General features: G+C 42.7%; 2 protein-coding genes across 4 annotated transcripts in view; both read right to left on the bottom strand.

The window, feature by feature from the left end:
• SKP1 (S-phase kinase associated protein 1) overlaps window positions 1–4440 on the bottom strand; it is a 30346-nt gene extending 25906 nt beyond the window's left edge. The window contains exon 1 of the mRNA XM_025387838.1: window positions 4437–4440. The gene's annotated coding sequence lies outside the window, so the exon portion shown is untranslated. The remainder of the gene's footprint in view (window positions 1–4436) is intronic.
• A 9457-nt stretch (window positions 4441–13897) lies between these two features.
• Window positions 13898–24224, bottom strand: part of PPP2CA (protein phosphatase 2 catalytic subunit alpha) — a 32866-nt gene continuing 22539 nt past the window's right edge. For 2 of the 3 annotated variants that reach the window (XM_025387829.1, XM_025387831.1), the window contains 6 exons: window positions 23568–23777; window positions 19493–19666; window positions 18647–18736; window positions 17997–18158; window positions 16744–16862; window positions 13898–15195 (listed from right to left, as the gene is read on the bottom strand). In XM_025387829.1, the coding sequence (XP_025243614.1) occupies window positions 15123–15195; window positions 16744–16862; window positions 17997–18158; window positions 18647–18736; window positions 19493–19666; window positions 23568–23777 (828 nt within the window). In that variant the 3' untranslated portion in view covers window positions 13898–15122. The remainder of the gene's footprint in view (window positions 15196–16743; window positions 16863–17996; window positions 18159–18646; window positions 18737–19492; window positions 19667–23567; window positions 23778–24224) is intronic. The other variant, XM_025387830.1, reaches the window with a different exon arrangement.

A 24224-nucleotide genomic window follows, 5' to 3' on the forward strand; every position in this document is an offset into this window, starting at 1 on the left:
AGGAGGGACTGAAAAGTAATCCTGCCCAAATCAGCAAGCCCGTGAGCATAGCCACTAACATTCCGGGAGCATGGGCCTGCCAGATTACCGAGCTAAGCTCTTTCTTTATAATCTTTTAATCTCACAGCAACCCTAGGAGGTGGTTACGATTATCATCTGCGTTTTATAGGAGAGATTCCAAGGCTGAGATGGGTTAAGTAACCAGCCCCAGGCCATAGAGCAGGAAAGTGGGGAGGTAGGATTTGAACCTAGGTCTGGCTAACTCACCTCAGATGAGTCTGACTTCGTGGAAAAGCATGGGCTACACCCACCTCTCTCCAAGGAGAAAAGACTATGGGGATACATGGTGCCCCCCATGTGCTCAGAGTTGCCATGCTGGGCCCAAGCTAAGGCAGGGACAGGGATGGGATTGCTCTAGAGTCTGTCTGGTCCAGGTCAACCCCCAAGAACTACCAGTACTGACTGGCTCTGACCAACAGATGGCGCCAGAGAGCCAGGTGGCTGTCCCAAGGGTGCATTTCACTGAGCCTGCCCTCTTCCAGGCTTGCCCTCTGGCCCCTCCAAAGGTTGCTTTCTCTCCCCTCCTGGATGCAGACTCCTGTCCAGAAACCCAGTCTGGCCACCAGAGGCTGAAGGCCAGTGCAACTTAATCCCATGTCCACAGAGTGACCATGGAATTAGCCCCCAGCCATCTGGGTCACAGTGTCCCTCTGTGAAATGGAGTTTGACAGAGACCTGTGAAATGCAGGACCTGGTAGCAGGTCCAGGAAGACTCAGTTAGGAGCAGGGCAGTGCAGTACAATGCAGCAAGGACTCCTTCACAGATGAGAAAACAATGACAGGCATCACCTATCATCACCGGCTAAGTCTCCCTACCCCTCCGCGCAGAGGACCCCAGCACCAATATGTCGTCTGGAGCCAGCACACTGGGGCAAAGACTACCAGAGAGAAAGGGCAATTTAAAAACTCTGCAAAGCCCAGCCAGCCAGCCACCCATGGAACTCCAGGCAGGCCGAGTTGCTGAACATCCCAGGAGTTAGACTGGGATCATCAATGAGGTAGTCAAGTATGACATGGGTGTGTCCTACAAGCCAAGTGCCTGACTCCTAACTGCCCAGTCAGGAAGGCCTGTCTGCCAAGGGACTACTGAGCGGCAGGGATTTCTCCAGGAAAATCTCTGAGCCTAGGCCCAGCAAGCTGCTGGGCCAGTCAGTCATTCAATGAATGTTTTTCTTAGCACCCTCTCCCCATCATGTTGTAGACAGTGGTAAACAAGAGAAGGATTTTTACCTTCAGGGAGCTTCCCATCTAGTGGGTTCAATGTGATAAGCACAAATAAAAGAATGTCAGGTGGATAAATACTGTGAAGAAAACAAAGTAGGGTTACAAAGGGAGAGGAGGGCAATACATTTAAGCAGAAACCTGCATAAGAAGGCCCCAGCTCACAGAAAGAGATGGAAAAAGTGTCTCTAAAAATGAGCTTGGTGTGTCTCAGGAACAGCATGGCTAATATGGTTAGAGATTAATGAATGGGGGGGAGAGTGAAAACAAAGGAGGGCAGAAGAGCAGGTAAGGACCAAACCATGAAGAGCTCTGTGAAGAAAGTGGAATTTCATCCCATTTTCTTTTTTTTTTTTTTTTTTGAGACGGAGTCACACTCTGTCACCCAGACTGGAGTGCAGTGGCCGGATCTTAGCTCACTGCAAGCTCCACCTTCCAGGTTCAAGCGATTCTCCTGCCTCAGCCTCCCCAGAAGCTGGGACTGCAGGTGCCCGCCACAAGGCCCGGCTAATTTTTTTGTATTTTTAGTAGAGATGGGGTTTCACCACGTGTTAGCCAGGATGATCTCGATCTCCTGACCTCGTGATCCACCCGCCTTGGCCTCCCAAAGTGCTGGGATTACAGGCGTGAGTCACCACGCCCGGCCTTTTTTTTTTTTTTTTTTTTTGAGACGGAGTCTCATTCTGTCACCCAGGCTGGAGTTCAGTGGTGTCTTAGCTCACTGCTACCTCCGGCTCCAGGGTTCAAGTGATTCTCCTGCCTCAGCCTCCCGAGTAGCTGGGATTACAGGCGCCCACCACCATGCCCGACTAATTTTTGTATTTTTAGTAGAGATGGGGTTTCACCATGTTGGCCAGGCTGGTCTCGAACTCCTGACCTCAAGCGATCCACCCACCTCAGCCTCCCAAAGTGCTGGGATTACAGGCATGAGCCACCATGCCTGGCCACTTCATCCTATTTTCATTAAGTAGCCTCAGGTGATGGAGGGTAAGCAGCATGTGGTAGGATCCGCATTGTAAGCAGCAGTACAGAAAAAGCGCTCTTGTGATTGTGTGAATGGATTGTAGTGGGTGGAAGAAGAGAAGCAGCAAGACCTTTCAGGAGGCTTGGACTAGGACTGAGTCAGTAGAGATAAAAGAGAAAGATGTATTTGGAGGTGTAGCAAATGAACCACACGTGGAGGATGAGAGAAACAGGTGTCAAGGATAACTGCATGAATGGTGGTACTATTTACTAAGATAGGAAACACCAGGATTTGAGGTGGAAGGTGTTTGGGAGATCAGGAATTGTTTGAGATGCATGTTAGACATCTGAGTCATGTCAAGTAGGCAGTTGAATATATAACACGAGTGCAGGGGAGAAGGTGGGCGAAGGATACAAATTGGGGCTCTTCAGAATATAGACAGAGCTAGATGAGATCACCTGGAAGAGAAAAAGTGGTGTGAGTACTAAGCCTTGGGTCATTTCCATATTTAGAGGATGGGAAGAACTAGCAAAGGAGTCTGGAAAGCAGCAAAAAGGTAGGAGGGGCTGGGCGCTGCGGCTCATGCCTATAATCCCAGCACTTTGGGAGGCCGAGGCAGGAGGATCGCTTGAGCCCCAAGAGTTCACGACCAGCCTGGGCAACATAGTGAGATCGTCTCTATAAAAAATTTAAAAATTAGCTGGGCATGGTAGCACACACCTATAGTCCCAGCTACTGTGGAGGCTGAAGTGGGAAGATCGCCTGAGTCTGGGAGGTCGAGGTTGCAGTGAGATATAATGATGCCTCTGCACTCCAGCCTGGAGAACCTGTCTCAAAAAAAAAAAAAAAAAAAGTAGGAGGAAAACAAGCAAGTGTAGTGTAATGGTAGACAAGCAAAGAAACTATATCTGGGAAATTGTTTTGGTCAATCATTTCAAATAAAAACAAAATTAAAGTCAGAAAAAACATCTACTATACTCGGCAATGGGAAAATCACCTTGATAAAGCCGTAATTTCAGGGGGTGGTATGTTGAGAAAAGTGTGATATGAGAAGGTTACAGAGGACACAGTCCTTTCAAGGAGTTTTGCTAAAAGCAGTATAGAAAAAGGGCAGGCACTTAAAGGGACTGTGAAGTCAAAGGAGCCTGTTTTTAGGCTTGAAGACACAGAGCCATGTTGTATGCTAATAGGAATAATCCAACTGAGGAGGCCAAGGATAAAGATACCCCTGCAGAAAGATTGCTGGATGTTGGCTGGGAGGGGTGGCTCACGCCTGTAATCTCAGCACTTTGGGAGGCTGAGGTGGGAGGATCACTTGAGGTCAGGAGTTCGAGACCAGCCTCACCAACACGGTGAAAACATGTCTCTACTAAAAATACAAAAAAATTAAGCCGGGCGTGGTGGTGGATGCCTGTAGTCCCAGCTATTCGGGAGGCTGAGGCAGGAGAATCACTCGAACCCAGGAGGTGGAGGTTGCAGCGAGCCAAGATCGTGCTCTACACTCCAGCTGGGCAACAAGTGTGAAACTCTGTCTCCAAAAAAAAGATTGCTGGATGTAATGGCAGGAAGAAGACAGAGACACTATCTATTGTGCCCTGAAGTATTAATATTGGCGAGGTTATCAGTGTTATAGAGTAAAGAGAGGAGGTGGCAATTTGAGAAGAGACTGTGTTAATCAGTCCTTTTGAAGCCCAAGAATCTAAGGAAGTGTAGAGGACTATCCCGCAGTAACTATGATCCATCTGACATTTGCATGAGTCCCACCAGTACAGCTGTGTCCATTCCTCTAGCCACATCCTGCCGCTCAGCTGTAGGTAGCAGGCTCCGGTCAGAACAGCGCAGCCTGGACTACAGCAGTCTCCCAACCAGCAGCTTCCCCACCACTGCCCCAGATGGCAGAAATCTATAGGGATGTTATCAGGTCACGGTCAGTGCTTTTCTACAAGCTACACTTCAGCATTCTCTTTCAAAACAAGTGATTTGTCGGCCGGGCGCGGTGGCTCAAGCCTGTAATCCCAGCACTTTGGGAGGCCGAGACGGGCGGATCACGAGGTCAGGAGATCGAGACCATCCTGGCTAACACGGTGAAACCCCGTCTCTACTAAAAATACAAGAAAAATTAGCCGGGCGAGGTGGCGGGCGCCTGTAGTCCCAGCTACTCGGGAGGCTGAGGCAGGAGAATGGCGTGAACCCGGGAGGCGGAGCTTGCAGTGAGCCGAGATCGCGCCACTGCACTCCAGCCTGGGGCACAGAGCAAGACTCCGTCTCAAAAAAAAAAAAAAAACAAAAAAACAAAAAAAAAAAAACAAGTGATTTGTCACCTTGTGATAAACAGTATCTAACACACATTGGCGAGACGGAATAGCTCCTTCTCATCCTTTAGGTCTCAGCTCAGTGTCACCTCCTCAGAGACCACCAACCTAAATAGTATATTAAATTTACATTAAAACTTATTTTGAAATTTTAACAGCCATCACATCAAGACATACTATTGCCATCAGCCAAAAAAATTGCCAAAATTCACAAACTTGAGTTGGGCAGTAAGCAATGTGCACAACAGTATGTGCACGTTTTGGCTAAAAGGGTACCTCCTTTTACCTTCTGGCCTCCTGTCTTGCTTTTTCTTCAAAGTACATTATTCCTATCGGAGTTTTATATTTGTCTCTCCTGGGTATTCACTTCACAAGGGCACTTTGTCTTGTACACTGGTGTATTCATTCTGTGCCTAATAATGCTTGGCACATAACAAGTGCACAGTAAGTAGCTGCTGAATACCACTTAACTCAGCTGGTGCCTGGTGGTGGCTTACTTACCCAGTGGAAGTTACTGAAATACCATGGTAACATCTCTTCTTGCCCACTTCACTTGCTGTGCTCTCCCAGATGGCAGCAGCCCCTTACTACATACACCCTGGCTAAGACCTAAGCCCTCTTGCTAGAACCTCTCACCCCTCAACACACACCTGCCTTGCTTCACCCCTTTCTTCCTATTCTTATAAATTTAATCCTCTGTTCTCCTTAGATCTCTGCCTTTCTGTCCTTTGCCTTGAGACTTAAGAAGCTTTGGAGTTCTCACAAACAAGAGCATGTAGCACAAGGCTTGGAACCTTGGGAGTTGGGGGTCTAGTCATAGACTTTTAATGCAAAGACGGGTTCCTGCGGATGCAAGACTGCAGGCCAGCAGCAGATAGTCTTAGAGCTCAGGTGTGAGTAAATTCGCCCAGTTACCACTACCCCCACCGATTTCCCAGCTGAGAGCCAAAGCAGAGCCTGGATTTTGTCTAGTTGATAAGGGTGGGAAAGGCTCTTTCTGTGCCTATTAACACATAGGCACAGAACCCACATTGGGGGTGACCAACTGTTCTGGTATGAAAGCTGTACTGGCTGGGGCAGTGGCTCACGCCTCTAATCCTAGCACTTTGGAAGGCATAGGTGGGTGGATCACCTGAGGTCAGGAGTTTGAGACCAGCCTGGCTAATATGGTGAAACCCCGTTTCTTCTAAAAATACAAAAAAATTAGCCAGGTGTGGTGGCGGCACACACTTGTAATTCCAGCTACTTAGGAGGCTGAGGCGGGAGAATCGCTTGAACCTGGGAGGCGGAGGTTGCAGTGAGCCGAGATTGTGCCATTGCACTCCAGCTTGGGCAACAAGAATGAAACTCCATCTCAAAAAAAAAAAAAAAAAAAAAAGAAAAGAAAAGAAAGAAAGAAAAAGAAGAAGAAAGCAAGCTTTGCTTCCTGGAAAACCAAGTCCCAAGCAACCGGGTAAACCAGTCACCCTATATTGGAGCTGTGCCCAACCATGGCCACACATTAACAAGCTGGTGAGTTTACTCAGTTTTGCCTCCATGTTTAACTATTTCAGGAACCCATCATACTTCCACCAACTCACCACTGTTACTTGTAAAATAAAAGCTCACACTGGTTAATACCCAAGATGCTAAATGAAAATATGCAATGTGCAGAATGGTGTCTGTTACTATTTGTTTTAAATGGGCGAGGAGTATTGCTCCCAGAGAAGCAATTTAATACACATCATCATGAAGACTAGAGCACAACCACCCTACACACAGCACACTTGCTGATATGACTGTGAAAACATCCACAACCATTAGTAGTAACCACCTCAGACCAACAAGGCTGAAGGAGAAACTTTTTTAATATTCATCTCTATTGCTTTACTACAAGTATGTATTTTATACTAATAAGAGTAGAAAAGATCCATTTGAAAAAAATGTGCACCCATACAGATTAGAGATGGGCATTGTTTAGAGAGTCAAGTCCTCTGTATCAGAATTTGTTAACTGGCCATTAGGACACCAGACAAGAAAGTAAGTTGGTCTTGGCTTCTGACTCCTCTCAGATTAGAAGGTAAGGGTCTTCAGAAGGAGGGGAAGATGGTCAGGTGATGACAGGCTAGCATGAGATTTCATTCATTACCACAACTGTCAGCCTAAAGAGCTGACTAGTTTCCAGCAGTCTTGTACAGAATCCCAGAAGTTTATAAAACAGTCTAAAAAAATTAGGTCATTCCTCAGCTACAAGAAAACCCACACTTCAGTCGGTAATTCAATGAAAAATGGAGGAATTATGCCACTTAGATGAATTTTTTAAAGTTAGGGATGGGGCGCTCCACTCCATATATACCTTCTGGTTTTCCTTTAGTATTTGTTAATCTGGGTCCACTGTGAAAATTCTTTCATCTTCAAGAGCAATTGTTAGGTTGTGGTGGTTCAGCTGAACCTCACCTAACTCCCCTTCAAACTCTGGCTCATAAAAATGCCCTTGAGACACAAAGGTCAGTCCACGAACTCTTTTTTTTTTTTTCTGAGATGAGTCTCGCTGTGTTGTCCAGGTGCGATCTCGGCTCACTGCAACCTCGGCCTCCCGGGTTCAAGCAATTCTCTGCCTCAGCCTCCCGAGTGGCTGGGATTACAGGTGCCCCGCCACCATGCCCAGCTAATTTTTTTTTTTTTTTGTATTTTTAGTAGAGGCGGGGTTTCACCATCTTGGCCAGGCTGGTCTTGAACTCCTGACCTCGTGATCCACCCACCTCGGCCTCCCAAAGTGCTGGGACTACAGGTGTGAACCACCGCGCCTGGCAGTCCATGAACTCTTGAGAATGCCGTAACCAGGCTACTTGACTTGGGCCAACACTCAAAAGGCCTAGCATGCAAGCCTTCCTCACCACACTCCCCAAAGGGCCCATCACACACCTAGCTTCCTGAATGCGGCTGAGTGACACATCTAAACCCTAAAGTTGTGTAGGCTCTTGCCTACCCTTCAAACACCACTAGTAAGAATTTCAGCAAAGGCAAGAGAAACCTAATGCTTCCTGAAAATCAGGAACTCTGCGATCAGAATGCCTGAATAGCAGAACCTTCTCTACTCTTCTCAACAGAGTTGAAAAAGCTCAATCCATGTAACATGCTTGGCACATGGAAATGCACAGTGCGAGACAATATTCACTATAAGCTAATTCCGTCATTACAAAGATTGAACATTCAGTAGCTACTACTCTCCTAAGTCACTCTGAATTCAACCCAACCCTTCACAGCAATTATTTCAGCATTGAGTGCACCGGAAACCTAAGCTGGTTCAGGCTATGTCAGCTATTGCCTTTTCAAGACTGCAAAGTCAAGTTGATGTATTTCAGAAGCCATGAATCACTTACTCTGTACTCTTTTAACATACCAAATGCTGTAGGCCATCTGCCACTCAGGTTGATAGCAGAAATGTCCAACTGCTGCCAAAAGGTGGTTTAAGCAAATACATTTTGAAAATCCAAAAGATGTCTACTCATATTCCCAGCCCTACTTTAAAAATCCTGGCTTCTCATTTCTAGAGTATGGTTATTTTTCCTAGGATCTGTGGTGAAGCTAGAAAAACCCGAAGACCAGCAAAGCTATCACTAATACCCTAAAGAAATCCAGAGCCAAGACTAAAATTAAGGGCAAAACCTGGTGCGGTGGCAACAGGCCAAGAGGCCATACCAGGTCGCACATCACCTAGATCCTTCCAGAGGCCATGACAGCCATACTGCCAAACGAAAAATCTTGACTCATATTTAAATTGCCTATATCACTTTACCCTACAGCCAGTTCCAGTGTAGCTCTGAGGTGGAAGCAGTGGGCTAGGCCTCAGGTTTGTCTTTGCATCCTAATTTTAGTCACAGATCAATGAAAAGATGAAAATTAAAATGGTAGTTTTATACATTTCAACCAAGGTAGAGATGAATGTGGTTCTGGAAAACAATGTTCAAGACCAAATACATTATAGTTTCTCCTCCCACTCCTCTGCCTGCTGCATGCAATACATACTCAAGACCTTCACTGCAAAGGGACTTATGTTGCAAGTTGTACTCAACAGTAAGAGTACATTCTACAGATTTTCCATCTGGTATATTTCACCACACCATGTAACCTACTTCCTGACACGTTTGGACATATCTGACCTTAAAGCTCTCCTTTGACCAGGCCTGCCAAACCCAATTACTAGCTCTTGCTCCTATCCCCAGGTTCCAATGCCATACTCAGAGCAGTTCTAGAACTACAAAAAGCCTAATGATTAGTCTCCTTGCAGATCAGAAGGTACGCTAAGCCTTGAGGTAGAGGCACCCAACAGGTTTGGGCATTTCTAATAGCTTTAATTAGACCTTCCATTGTGGTCTTCCTAGTGTTCTACAGAGCAAAAAGCACTCTTCCTTTCCTATCACGATTCTGGCCTTTGACTTCCACCATCAGTAATCTCGCTTGCTGGTGGCTACAGCCTACCACCGCACTAAGAAAGAACAGCTACATTATTTCTTGGAAGAAAGCTTTTAAAAATGTATTTTTTTCGAGACAGAGTCTCCCAGGCTGGAGAGCAATGGTGTGATCTCAGCTCACTGCAACCTCTGCTTCCCGCTTTCAAGCGATTCTGTAGTCTCAGCCTCCCAACTAGCTGGTATTACACGTAAGTGCCATCACACCCAGCTAGTTTGTGTGTTTTTTAGTGGAGACAGGGTTTTGCCATGTTGGCCAGGCTCATCTTCAACTCCAGGCCTCAAGTGATCCACCCACCTCGGACTCCCAAAGTGATAAGGATTACCGGCGTGAGCCACTGCACCTGGCAGGAAGAACACATCAAAGTCCTTCCCACTAACAACACTGAATGGTTGAGAAGATTGTACACCATGGCTGAGGCTATCTTAAAATAGATTCTGAAGAAACCCAAGTAGTAAAATAAGAGCAGTGGTTTACTGCATTAGCAGCATTGCAGGCAGAGTAGACAAAATCCTGGCTACTTCTCCCAAGCCTGTTGAGGATACAAACTAGTCATCCCTCAGTAATCTTGGGAGACTGGATCCAGGACACCTCCCTTGGATACTCAAGTCTAGAAGTCAGTCCCCTTTATCAGTGGGTTCTGCATTCAAGAATACTGCATTTTTTTTTTGGCCGGGCACGGTGGCTCACGTCTGTAATCCCAGCACTTTGGGAGGCCGAGGCAGGTGGATTGCCTGAGGTCAGAAGTTTCAGATCAGCCTGGCCAACATGGTGAAACCGTCTCTACTAAAAATCCCAAATCAGCTGGGTGTGGTGAGGCGCACCTGTAGTATCAGCTACTCGGGAGGCTGAGGCTAGAGAATCGCTTGAACCCGGGAAGCACAGGTTGCAGTGAGCCGAGATCGTGCCACTGCACTCCAACCTGGGTGACAGGCGAGACTGTCTCAGGAAAAAAAAAAAAAGAACACTGCATTTTCAATCCCAGGTTAGTTGAATCCATTGACTGATTCGATGCAAACCCTGTGTGGATACTGACAGCTGGCTATACTTTAAATTATGGATTACTCAAAATACCTAAACAATGAAATTGCTATGTAAATAGTTACACTGTATTTTTTTTTTAAAGAGGGAGTCTTGCTCTGTTGCCCAGGCTGAAGTGCAGTGGCTCTATCTTGGCTCACTGCAACCTCCGCCTCCCAGATTCAAGTGCTTCTCCTGCCTCAGCCTCCCGAGTAGCTGGGATTACAGGTGCGCACCACCATGCCCAGCTAATTCTTGTATTTTTAGGAGACGGGGTTTCACCACGTTGGCCAGACTGGTCTTGAACTCCTGACTTCCGGTGATCCCCCGACCCCCACCTCCTAAAGTGCTAGGATTATGGGCGTGAGCCACTGCGCCCAGCCACTGTATTGGTTTTTATTGGTTCCTTTTCCCAAAAATATTTTCAGTCCATGGTTGGCTGAATCCTCAGATGTGGAACCCTTGACTATGGAGGGCCAGCTGTACTTAATTAAATTCAACCTCAGACATGAGGGTGTTTGTGCTTTTCCTTAAAAAACAAAAAAGTGTGACTTTTTCCAGCATTCACTCATTAGTTATAATTATTTCCTCTTTCACTCTTGGGAATGAGGAATTCTGGTCCAGGCATGACAGCAAATATAAAACAAACTGGGGTCTATTGCCTATTTCACTTACTTGATTACCAACGATCTTTTATGTTCAACTTTTAAACAATTCAAACACAGTTCAAATTTTTCTTCCCTCAAATTTATATACCAGCTGATAAAAATACATTTCAATCTATTTACAGGACAGCACTGCCTACAAGCCAACAATGCTGTTAGCAACATCCCATTTTTTTCTAGACAGTAGTACTTGTGCAATTAAATATATACAATAAAAAGAAATAAAATGTACTTATATTCCTAAAACATAAAGGTTAAACTGTCATTGGAAAAAACATAGAGATCACCAGGCATGCCCAAAATAATACATCTACAACCTTCATAAGGCTATTTGCTAAAACAGATGTATACCTGTGAAGGGAAAAAAATCTAAATTAAAAAAGTTTATGAAGACTAGAAATATGTCAAAAGAATGTGTGAGGACTAAGGCTTTAATAAAAAATAGCTTTAGCTCACAGAACCAAAACCCATCTCAAAACAAGCCTATCACCAAACTATAGGTTACTAAACTATCAGCCCATTTGTAAGAACACATTTATGGTTGGAAGTAAAGGAATATCTATACTAAACAGGTAAAAGTCACCACTGAAACAGAGTCACACGGTACATTTTAATTCCTTATCTACATCCATGAACCACAACCGTGTATCCCAAGTTTCTTAAATATGTACTTAGGAAACAGGGCAGTTAGGTGTTTTTGTTTTTTGAGACAGTTTTGCTCTTCTTGCCCAGGCTGGAGTGCAGTGGCACGATCTCGGCTCACTGTAACCTCCTCCTCCTGGGTTCAAGTGATTCTCCTGCCTCAGCCTCCTGAGTAGCTGGGATTACAGGCGCCTGCCACCACACCCGGTCAGTTTTGTATTTTTTTTTTGGGATGGAGTCTCGCTTTGTCGCCCAGGCTGGAGTGCAGTGGCCAGATCTCAGCTCACTGCAAGCTCCGCCTCCCGGGTTTACGCCATTCTCCTGCCTCAGCCTCCCAAGTAGCTGGGACTACAGGCGCCCGCCACCTCGCCCGGCTAATTTTTTGTATTTTTTAGTAGAGACGGGGTTTCACCATGTTTGCCAGGATGGTCTCGATCTCCTGACCTCGTGATCCGCCCGTCTCGGCCTCCCAAAGTGCTGGGATTACAAGCTTGAGCCACCGCGCCCGGCCAAGTTTTTTACTTTATTAATAGAGACGGGGATTTCCCAATGTTGGCCAGGTTGGTCTCAAACTCCTGACCTCAGGTGATCCAGTCACCCCGGCCTCCCCAAGTGCTGGGATTACAGGCGTGAGCCACCGCGCCCGGCTGTTTTTAACCCTAGATGTAAATTAGAATCACTTGGGAAATTTAAAAATGTATGCCTGGGCCCTCCTCCAGTAATTTAAATCAGAATCTCTGTAGGCATCAAAGCTGAGAACCACAGAAATAACTATCCTTTTCCCGAGCTAAGTCCTTCTTGAAACTAATCTAATATTGACAAACTTCCTTTTAAGAAATACCTACTACAACCAACAAATGTTTAATACGCAGCAAACGAAAAAATGTCTAGGATACTCAACCCAAAACATGAGCACATCATGTACAAATTCATCGTAATCTTACACAATGAGTTTCAAAATTTCTACAAGCCCTCACTACACAAACTCAGAATCCTCTTTTTTGAGACAGGGTCTGGATCTGTCACCCAGACTGGAGTATAGGGGCACGATCTCAGTCCACTGCAATCTCCGCCTCCTGGGCTCAAGCGATCCTCTCACCTCAGCCTCCCAAGTAGCTGGCATACGGTATGCCACCAAGCCCGGCTAATTTTTGTATTTTTTTGTAGAGATGGGGTTTTGCCATGTCGCCAGGCTGCTCTTCAACTCCTGACCTCAAGTGATCCACCCGCCCCGATCTCCCGAAGTGTTGGGATTACAGGCATAAGCCACTACGCCAGGCCTGTTCTTAGGGCAAGCTTTTTTAAAGTTTATCAACGAAAATCCCATTCTAATGTTACTGAGACTTTTTTTTTTTTGAGACGGAAGTCTGGCTCTTTTCACCCAGGCCAGACTGCAGTGGTGCTATCTCGGCTCACAAGCTCCGCCTCCCGGGTTCCCGCCATTCTCCTGCCTCAGCCTCTGGAGTAGCTGGGACTACAGGCGCCGACCACTGCGCCCAGCTAATTTTTTATATTTTTAGTAGAGACGGGGTTTCACCATGTTAGCCAGGATGGTCTCGATTTCCTGACCTCGTGATCCACCCACCTCGGCCTCCCAAAGTGCTGGGATTACAGGCGTAAGCCACCCCGCCCGGCCTTGAGACATCAATTAACACCCAACTTGGTGATTCTCATCCAACCATGATTATGTATTTTTAAAGAAAATTACTATACTTACTAACACATTTTCCTTACCATAGCCATTTTCAAAAGAAGTTAGGGTACTAACACTTTCTAGTTTAGATGGCCAAAGCCCAGTCAGTCTCTAATTAAACAATTCTTTTAAACCCTAGTTATTCTAAAACCAAGCTATTCTTGTCACAAGTCCCATTCCGCTAACCACAAAATTTAGCACATTTGTACCTGGAAGATAACACCACATGTCAATTACAATATACATATTCCTTAGTTAATTCTGATATCACAGGACCCAAAAAGAAGCTGCTTGGTGTCTAGATTACTTGGGTATTAAAACATGGATAAGCTATTTGTTCAGTTGGAGAGAAAGGGCATATAGAGTGACAGAGCAACAAAAAGACACACAGAGAATGCATTTCTTGTGAAAGAAAAGAATGAAATGTAGAAATCCTAACGGCCTTTTGCTTTGGAAAATTAACTCCAAAAGCCACTAAAAATACTATCAATTAGATCAGAAAAGACATTCGGTATGTATGTGTTCCTCAAGCATTTTAGAAAGGGGATATGCTATAACTTCCCTGTTGGTTCCAGATTCAACACAGCACAAAGCAAGAAAACTTTTATTTACTACACTCACAAGTATGATTAAGTGTTCCTGTTTACTCTGGTAGGTTAAAATATCAAATACTAGTTCCCACAGAAGAACTGTTTTTTAACATCTAATCCTATTTGGAGGATAAAAGGGTGGAAAAACTCAAATGTTGAACACTGCCACTTTAAGTACCATTTTTGTCTTCAGGTGAACGTACATAAGACTAAACCATGATCCAACAATAGTTTTCTATTTGGTTTCACTAGTATCACTCAAAGAACTTGACACAGGCTAATGCTTTAACACTTTCTTATCGGAGACAAATTTAACTCTAAGAACATACGACTCAACAATGTACAAAGATTTAAGAATTTGCCAATCTGTCAATCATTTTAAAGAGTCCATATGATATACATAGCAATATAATATTCATAACCAGAAACTGCACTAAGTAAACACATCATTTAGTTTGTTAAGCTCTACCTGAAAACATGCTGTTTTATTAAAACAAAACCCAAAGACTTAAATCTCAAGTTATATGGTTTTACAATTAAGTCTTACTGAAGCAGCACAGATTTCCTTTCTTACAAACAAGTTAATATGCAGGAAGAACCCACAAAGTGCACACCAACAATGTGACAAACTGTAATATGTGAAATACAAATAAATCCTGAAGTTAATCTGAAGAATGTCAAGGAGTTACCAGAGGTTATGTAGTGCTCTTGATTTTTATTTTACCTACAAGTCTACAAATTCTAAAATTTACTCAATTGATTTAACTTTTTTAATAAACAGCACCAGTCTTGCCCATTGATACAATTAAAATTTGACCTTCTCAGTTCTTAGTTCACAAGTTTATTATGAAAAACACTGCAGTGCTCTTGTGCAGTCACATCGTCTTACAGGAAGGGGGAAAAACAGTTCTGTTCAAAACAACTCACCAGGTTCTGACAATAACAAAGAACAACATGGGGCTGAGATTTGAGTAGGGAATAAACTGAGTGCAGACAAATCATATAATTAAATTAAACGGTATCCCTGAAAATAAAAAGAACGATTTCAAAACTCACAAGTAGAAGGGAGGCCTTGGTACTTATTTTTAAAAATGTTCATTAAGCTCCAATGATTGTTTGCTGCTATCCTTATCTACAGTCATGCTGAGTAAAGCTATAGCTAAATGGAAGTTAAATTGTATTCACGAGGTGTTAATGTTTACATCTTATTATTTGCAGTCTCTCAGAGAAAGCAAAAGTAACTACAAATAGCGCTATGCCAGAAACTGGTTTCTTGACCAACAATGTCGCTTCAGCATGCAATGAACTGGTTCATTCTAAAGTGGTCACGGCTGTTGATGACAAGAGGCTTTGTATTTTTATATGGCACATCTTTTGGTCCATGTGAAAACAAGTTTTTTGAATGTTAACTATTTTCTGACACTTTGGAGTTACTGTTGCTCTTCCCATTTCCATTAGGTCGATATATGGTTCATGGCAATACTGTACAAGTTTAAAATTTCATTACAGGAAGTAGTCTGGGGTGCGACGAGTAACATGGGGCTCGCCTCTACGAGGTGCTGGGTCAAACTGCAAGCTGAAAAACAAGACAGATTCATCGTTTATGTTCCAAGACCTCCATGTACTGACAATCAAAATCAAGAACATGAGTCTTCCAAACTTTACACTTCCTATCCAATTTCAGCTTGTCTTAATGTAACAGAACCCTAATGATAATGGTCTGTTAACTGTACTCCCCTTGAAAGAGTCAAGGCAAATTCAGCCACAGAGACTATGCTTTTATAAAAATATGGTTTTTACCTTGACTGAAATTTCAAACAAAACAAAACATGGTTGGCGGGGCCTGGTGGCTCACGCCTATAATCCCAGCACTTTGGGAAGATGAGGCGGGAGGATAATGAGGTCAGGAGATCGAGACCATCCTGGCTAACACGGTGAAACCCCATCTCTACTAAAAAAATACAAAAAAATTAGCCGGGCACAGTGGCGGGCGCCTGTAGTCCCAGCCACTCAGGAAGCTGAGGCAGGAGAATAGCGTGAACTCGGGAGGCGGAGCTTGCAGTGAGCTGAGATCGCGCCATTGCACTCCAGCCTGGAGGACAGAGCAAGACTCCGTCTCGGGGGGGGGAAAAAAAAAAAAAAGAAAAAGAAAAAACAAACAACAAAAAAACACAAAACATGGTTTTAAAAGTGAAAAACCTAGTAATTTATACTAGGATCTATATATAATAAGTTCCTGTGGGTGTGTTTCAATGTAGGTCCATTCAAAAACTTAAAAATAAAAGTTGGAATCTAACATAGTATAATCCCTTAATAAACTCTTTTTTGAGATGAAGTCTCGCTCTGTTGCCCAGGCTGGAGTACAGTTGCGGTATCTTGGCTCACTGCAACCTCTGCCTCCCAGGTTCAAGAGATTCTCCTGCCTCAGCCTCCCAAGTAGCTGGGATTACAGGCATGCGCCACCACGTTGGGCTAATTTTTGTATTTTTAGTAGAGACGGGGTTTCACCATGTTGGTCAGGCTTATCTCGAATTCCTGACCTCAGGTGATCCACCCACCTGAGTCTTCCAAAGTGCTGGGATTACAGGCGTGAGCCACCGTGCCTGGCCCCCTTAAACTCTTAAACCTCACATTTAACTATATATTCAGGCTGGGCACTGTATCTTTTTTTTTTGAGACAGACTCTCACTCTGTCACCCAGGCTGGAGTGCAGTTGTGCGATCTCGGCTCACTGCAAGTTCACACCATTCTCCCGCCTCAGCCTCCTGAGTAGCTGGGACTACAGGCACCCGCCACCACGCCTGGCTAATTTTTTGTATTTTTAGCAGAGACGGGGTTTCACCATGTTAGCCAGGATGGTCTCGATCTCCTGACCTCGTGATCTGCCCGCCTCAGCCTCCCAAACTGCTGGGATTCCAGGCCTGAGCCACCGTGCCTGGCCGGCACTGTATCTTATACTTGTAACGCCAACACTCTGGGAGGCCAAGGTGAAAGGATCACTTCAGCCTAGGAGTTTGAGGTAAGACTGGGCAATATAGTGACACCCTCTCTCTCAAAATAAATAAACAAACCAAAAACCTACATATTCAGTAATGCAATAAAATGTTCAAGTAGAAATACTTACAAAGAGTATTTTAGAGTATCGTCAAGTTCCATGATTGCAGCTTGGTTACCACAACGATAACAATAGTTTGGAGCACTGAAAATCGTTACTACATTTCGGTCATGGCACCAGTTATATCCCTACAAGGAAAAGGAGGCAAAAATCTTACTTTACTCCCTCAATTCAACTAAATGCTACTTCACTCAAGAGAGAAAAAAATCTCTACTCATTCCCACCCCTGCCAAAGGCGCTTAAGAAATGTTAATACTTTTTTTCTGGTTGACTTAATAATTTGCTGTACTTCATACAACCTGTAAGATACATACGTATTTGTTTTCCCCCTAATTACAAAATTTGCTTTTAGTACTAAAAAGAAAAAAAAAAGCCTTTAACAAACAGTGGCGACCACCGAAGAATGAACTGCTTCTCATGTATCTGCCTTGCTGTAAATGATGGTGTCTCATTAGCCTCTTCTATTGCAGTGGTCTTAAAACATGATTTAAGAATGAGTATTTAAGTGGCCATTCCCTAGAGAAGTAGATACCTAATCCTGGAGATCAGAACCTTACCAATTTCGTCAGTTACAGGTAAAGGCCTGTAAGTCGTTCCCTACCCAGGAACAAATGTGATATGCCTCTAGGATCTCCAGCTTTGTTTCCTCAAAATCCATCCATCTGAATGCATGAGCTACTTTTGTTACTTTTTGTTTAGTATTGTTCACAAATTTATTTATCTTTAGCAAAGTCAGATTTTACTGATAACCACAGAGTTGTACTAGTATTAATCTAATTAGCACCTTATTTTAAAAACATGCTAATCAGTGTGCATGTCAAGAACCTTTGCCTCTTTCCCTTCTCTTCTTTCAAATTACCTGTAATCCTACCATCCAAAGGACTACTTAGAACATTTTGGTGTATTTCTTTCCAGTCTCTCCTACATACATACATGTTAAATATATGAAATGACACTGGGATCATAAAATATTATATACACACCCCAACTCCCTACATCTTACTTTCCCACTCTTAAATCCCAAGTACTTCCTAGTCATTCAGATTTCTCTGGAAACATGTTAATGGATTCATTGTAATCAACAACTTGAGCTTTTAATTCTAGTAGTGTGCATCTACTGAAAAGGTTCAGGCTATAATGGTAAACTCATCAGAAGGAATAGATGGAATTTCTCACAAATGTCATTAATTTAAAACTCCCTAATATCTTCCTTCCTTAAGTTTACTAAAAAACAAGTCATATTTCAAAGAATAGAAGCATACCTCCATCACTAGCTGGTGAGCTCTTGACACCAACGTGAGGCCATTGGCATGATTAAATGTCTCTGAAATATCTTGCCCAAAGGTGTAACCAGCTCCTCGAGGAGATATTCCCCAACCACCACGGTCATCTGGATCTGACCACAGCAAGTCACACATTGGACCCTAAAAAATAACTTCAAGTTATAAAATGCCTTTTACAAACATGGTTAACACATTATTTGAGTAATTCATCAGAAGCAGCACCCTAAGTCACCCTCTTTGAGTGATGTTTGTGGACAACGCTAATAGATTGTGCAGTTGAAGTCAAACATCTGCATCAAGTAAGATGTATTTTCCAGTAGACTTTATGAGACACAGCTGACATCCATGGGACCCAGCAGCAACATGCTTTAATTAATCTGCCTATATTATGCAAATTTCAGAGTCTAAGACAGACAACCTAGGTCCTAATAAGCCCAGCTCTACAGCTGTTGTGATCTTGGCAGGTTTCTTAATGTCAGCTTCTTCTGAACAATAGGGCAGACATGAGTGTTCACACCTCAAGTTGTTTTTGAGAATTATAAGAGAGAATACATCTAATGAACTTATAATTAAACCTCTCCACTCTTTAATAAGTTTTCTGGAAAGATTTTATCAAATAAAAGTCATACCTCATGGGGAACTTCTTGTAGGCGATCAAGTGCTCTGATATGATCCAGTGTATCTATAGATGGCGAGAGACCACCATGTAGACAGAAGATCTGAAAAGAGTGGTTTAAAAGGTTAACCTCACCTAAAAAATTTGTAAACATTCTTGGCTGGGCACAGTGGCTCATGCCTGTAACCCCAGCACTTGGGGAAGCTGAGGCAGGAGGACTGTTTGAGGCCAGGAGTTTGAGACCAGCCTGAGCAACACAGCAACACCCTGTGTCTCTATAAAAATTTTTTAAGAATGAGCTGGACGCCCCCATCACTTGGCCCCTCTGGTGTTTCTGTGCTCTGCCTGAATGAGGCCTGACTTTGCAGGATTCAGCTTTGCTCCAGCCCACTCTAAACTATTGAGTACACTCCCATTCTTCCTAATAGAACATCACTGTCACACCCAGACTCCACCTCAAACAGCTCCTTTGAGAAAACTTTTTGGATATCACTCCTGCCCCCTGCCAGAGACTAGTATCTCCATGCTCATAAAATTTTATTATAAGTTCTTTTGTGTGCACAATAATTAGTTCCTTACATCTCCCAGACTTGTCCAAAAACAGTCTGAGAGAATAAATGGGCTACATCATCCACCCCTGTGATCCCATCATATAGTTCAGTGCCTGATAAAGAATAATGCACTTTAAAAAGCTGGACACATTTATCAAATTAATTTTTTAAAATTTGAATGAATGCTATCAATATCTACTAAAAAATATCCCTAAAGGGGTGTAACAGTGGAAAGAGTCAGGAGCACCTGAACATTAAAGGAAGTTGATTCTCTGAAATAATCAGCAATGAGTTTTAGATCCACATACCTGCCCATCCACCAAGGCAGTGAGAGGAAGATAGTCAAAAAGATCTGTAAAATATTTCCATACATTTGCATTTCCATATTTTCTTAAACACTCATCATAGAAACCATAAACTTGTGTGATCTGTCTGCTCTCATGATTCCCTCGAAGAATGGTGATGCGTTCACGGTAACGAACCTAAAACAACAAAATGCAAAACATAAACAACTAGCTCTTTCAAAAACCAATGAAAATTCAAGAAACTTTCTATAGAAAAAAATGCAGAGTTACAATTTTGTTGAAAAAACAGCACACATCCTCATATCATACTGAACCAAAACCACAGCTCTACACAGTGTTTAAATGCTCATGGGATGTTTGCCCACATCATCTCAACTAAAATCAAACTCCCTCTACCACCAACTTTATACCAAACATAATCAATGGCATACAAAACCACATAAACTACTTTACAGTTCAATAATTTTTCACAAATTTATAGTTATGCAATAATCACCACAATCCAGTTTTAGAACCTTTCCATTATCCCAAAAAGATCCCTAATGCAGTCACTCTCTACTCCCACTCTAGCTCCTGGCAACCACTGATTTACTTTCTGTCTTAAGTTTGTCTTTTCTAGAAATGTCATATAAATGGAATACAAAATGTAGCCTTTTGGCTAATATCACCTAGAATATTTCTGAGGCTCACCCATGTAATGGCATAGATCAGTGGTTTGTTCCTTTTCACAGTTGCACAGTCCTTCACTGTATGCCTATACCATTTTTTGTTTCTCTATTCACAGGTAAGATGAACTGGTAATTATGTTATTGAGGTTTTTGGCTACTATGAATAATGTTGCCATAATCATATGCGTGGAAGTTTTTCTGTGGACATATGCTTTCATTTCTCTTGGGAAGATTCCTAGGAATGTTGATCATGTGGTAATGTTTAACTTTTTGAGAAACTGTCAAGTTGTTTTTCAAAGTAGCTAGACCATGTTATATCCCCACCAGCAATGCATGAAGAGTTTAATCTCCGGTATTAACCAACACTTGGTATTATCAACCTTACTGATTACAACCATTCTAATAGGTGTGAAGTAGTATCTCAGCTACTTTAATTTGCATTTCCCTGATTACAATTGATATCAAGCAGCTTTTCATGTGCTCACTGACCACTCATGTATCATCTTCTTGGGTAAAGTATCTATTCAAATATTTTCTCCATTTAACAATTATCTGTCTCGTTATTGAGCTATAAAAGTTGTTTTTTTGTTGTTGTTTGCTTTTGTTTTCTAATATCTGAATACAAGTACTTCTTTTCTGGTGTCATCTTTTGAAGAAACAATCTTAATTTTGATAAAGTCCAATTTTTCAATTTTTTATGGATTGTGCTTTTGTTATATCTAAGAATCTTTACTTAACCTGACAAAGATTTTCTGGTTTTTTATTCTAGAAGTTTTGTAGCTTTAGCTCTTACATTTAGATCTACGATACATTCTGATCCATTTGCTTCAGCACCATTTACTGAAAGAAACATCCTCTCTCCCGGTATTCTTTTGCTAAGGCTGCCGCAACAAAGCATCAAAGAACAGGCAGCTTAAACAACAGAAATTTACTTCCTCACAGTTTCAGAGGCAGAAGTCCAAGATCACGGTGTCAGCAGAGCTGGTTTCTTCTGAAGGCCTCTCTCCTTGATTTATGGATGCTCATCTTCTCCATCTGTCTTATCTTCTCCCCATTTGTGTCCTAATCTCTAATAAGGATACCACTTACACTGGATTAGGGTCCAACCATGTGACCCCACCACTTTACCTTAATTACCTGTCCAAATACAGTCACATTCTGAGGTGCTGTGGGTTAGGACTTAGACAAATGAATTTTGGGGGCTACAATTCAGCCCATTACACCTCCATGAGTAATTTTCCCCCCACCAGATAGGGTCTCACTCTGTCACCCAGGTTCAACTGCACTGGTGTAGCTCACCGCAGCCTCAAATTCCTAGGCTCAAGCAATCCTCCCACCTCAGCCTCCAGAGTAGCTAGGACTACAGCACATGGCAACATGTCTGGCTAAAATTGTTTTCTGAAGCTGCTTGCATAAACTCTTAAAGGTAGCACACTCATTCCTCTTTGAGCACTGGATTCATCCTGGGTTTTTATTTTTAGCACAGGTTAGCTCTTTTCATAGTATTTGGAGTCACCGCAGAAACCTTCCACCATCTAGTCCAACTCCTTCATTTTACAGCTGCAGAAAATAACAACCTCCAAAAATATTTTGTAGCATTTTACACAATTCAGATATTAATCACGAAAATTCAGCTCAAGCTAAAACCACATCTCACTGCTTCTCTAATATTAGGAAAGTCTGTGACAGTCATTTTATCATTTTGAATATTATTTAATAAAAATCAGTCTGTTGCCTAGGAAAATTTAAAAAAATCTCCCCAAGATTTTTAGGTAAAGATAAAGTCAAACAATTTATTTAAAGGGAAAGGCGGAAGCCTGCCACCCTAACAGCTATTTACCATGTTTTGCTTCATGTTCAGATCATCATTGGTACATTTTGCAAAGCTACAACTGGCATGTAATGCATGTAATTTTGGAACTTGCTTTTTTCAGTTATCATTTCTATTGTTCTAGAGTTTTGTTTTTTGAAGACACAGGGGTCTTGCTCTGTCACACGGCTGGAGTGCAGCGATGCACCATGGCTCACTGTAGCCTTGACCTCCCAGGTTCGAGGGATCCTCCCACCTCAGCTTCCTGAGTAGCTGAGACTACAAGCGTACACCACTGTACCTGGCTTTTTTTTTTTTTTTTTTTAACTTTTTGTAGAGATGGGGTCTATGTTGACCAGGCTATTCTTGAACTCCTGGACTCAAGTGATCCTCTCCGCCTTCCCCAGCCTCCCAAAGTGTTGAGATAACAGGCATGAACCACTGCACCCAGCCTATTCTAGATTATTACTGTCATGGTTAATGGCTGGAAACTATTCAACGGAGATAAACTATAATGTACATATTCACTGTTAAATATTTACAGCAAATGTTTTCTTGAATTTCTTCCTCAGAAAAAATCTTTTTTACTTGAACAAGATTCTTCCTTAGTTTTTTTTTTTTTTTTTTTTTGAGACAGGGTCTCACCGTCACCCAAGCTACAGTGTGGGGTGGCAAGATCAAGTCTCATTGCAGCCACGACCTCCTGGGCTCAAGCAACTCTCCCCACCTCAGCCTCCTGAGTAGCTGGGACTACAGGCCTGTGCCACCACACTTGGTTAATTATTATTACTATTTTTTTGTAGACAAGGTCTCACTATGTCACCCAGGCTGGTCTCAAACTCTTGGACTCAAGCAATACGCCCACCTTGTCCTGTCCTCCCAAAGTGCTGGGATTACAGCCACGAGTCACCGTGACCAGCTGATGTAAACATTTTGACATTTGGTATGTTTATACATTTATAATACTTCAAAAGTATCTAAAAACACAAACCTAATTATATTATCTCTCCATACCGCAATTTACTGAACTAAAATATCTATTTGACCAGCCCTCTAACATTTTTTTCTTTTTTTTTTGAGACACAGTCTCGCTCTGTTGTCCAAGCTGGCGTGCAGTGGCACAATCTCAGCTCACTGCAACCTCCGCCTCCTGGGTTCAAGCAATTCTCCTGCCTCAGCCTCCAGAGTAGCTGGGATTACAGGCACCCGCCACCACCCCCGGCTAGTTTTCTGTACTTTTAGTAGAGATGGGGCTTCACTATGTTCTCCAGGCTGGTCTCGAACTCCTGACCTCAGGTGATCTGCCTGCCTCAGTGTCCCAAAGTGCTGGGATTACAGGCGTGAGCCATCACACCCAGCCTATTTTTTCAAACAATTTGACTGACGCATTCATTTTTTTCCTTTTGTTTTGATTCTGTACCATCCCCTTACTCAGAATGCAGACGCCTATGATTTGTAAGTCTGAAACCTGAACATATGCATTCCCAAATGTGGAATTTTGTTTTATTTAACATTCAGATAGAGAAAATAATTGGGAAAAAAATATTCAAGAGGACTGTCTTACCCATTTCAACAACCCCCAACATAAAACTGAAATTACCTTAAGAGCTACAAGCAGTGTAACTGTTTCAACTGAATAATATCCTCTGTCAACATAATCTCCCATAAACAAGTAATTTGTATCTGGTGATTTGCCACCAATTCTAAACAGTTCCATGAGATCATGAAATTGCCCATGCACATCTCCACAGACAGTGACTGGACATCGAACCTCTTGCACGTTGGATTCTTTTGTCAGGATTTCTTTAGCCTACAGATGGGAGACAAAAATAAGGCAATACATTTGGCATTAAACAATATTAACAAAGATTTGTTTACTTACACTTAATGTAACTTAAGGGGCAGACTCAGTCTAAGATAAAATTGCAGGCATTTATGATCCCATTAAAATAAGCGAGATATGATTATAATCCATTAGGTATCTCACCCTGTTACCTAGGAAAAAAATGTGCATTCCTATCATCAATACCAGGAGTTTTTTAAAAACCTATCAAATTGCCATCTAATTAAATACTAATTGTTAGCAGCCACATAAAATCAATGAAAATGGAACAGGACATTCAGGTACCTACTTCCTTACCTTTAGAGTTCTAACTACAACACAGCACTCAAAGATTCAATTTTTTTTTTTTTTTTTTTTTTGAGACAGGGTCTCATTTTGTCACCCAGGCTGGAGTGCAGTGGTATGATCACAGCT

This window comes from Theropithecus gelada, chromosome 6 (genome assembly GCF_003255815.1).
Source record: "Theropithecus gelada isolate Dixy chromosome 6, Tgel_1.0, whole genome shotgun sequence".
NCBI classification, from domain to species: domain Eukaryota; kingdom Metazoa; phylum Chordata; class Mammalia; order Primates; family Cercopithecidae; genus Theropithecus; species Theropithecus gelada.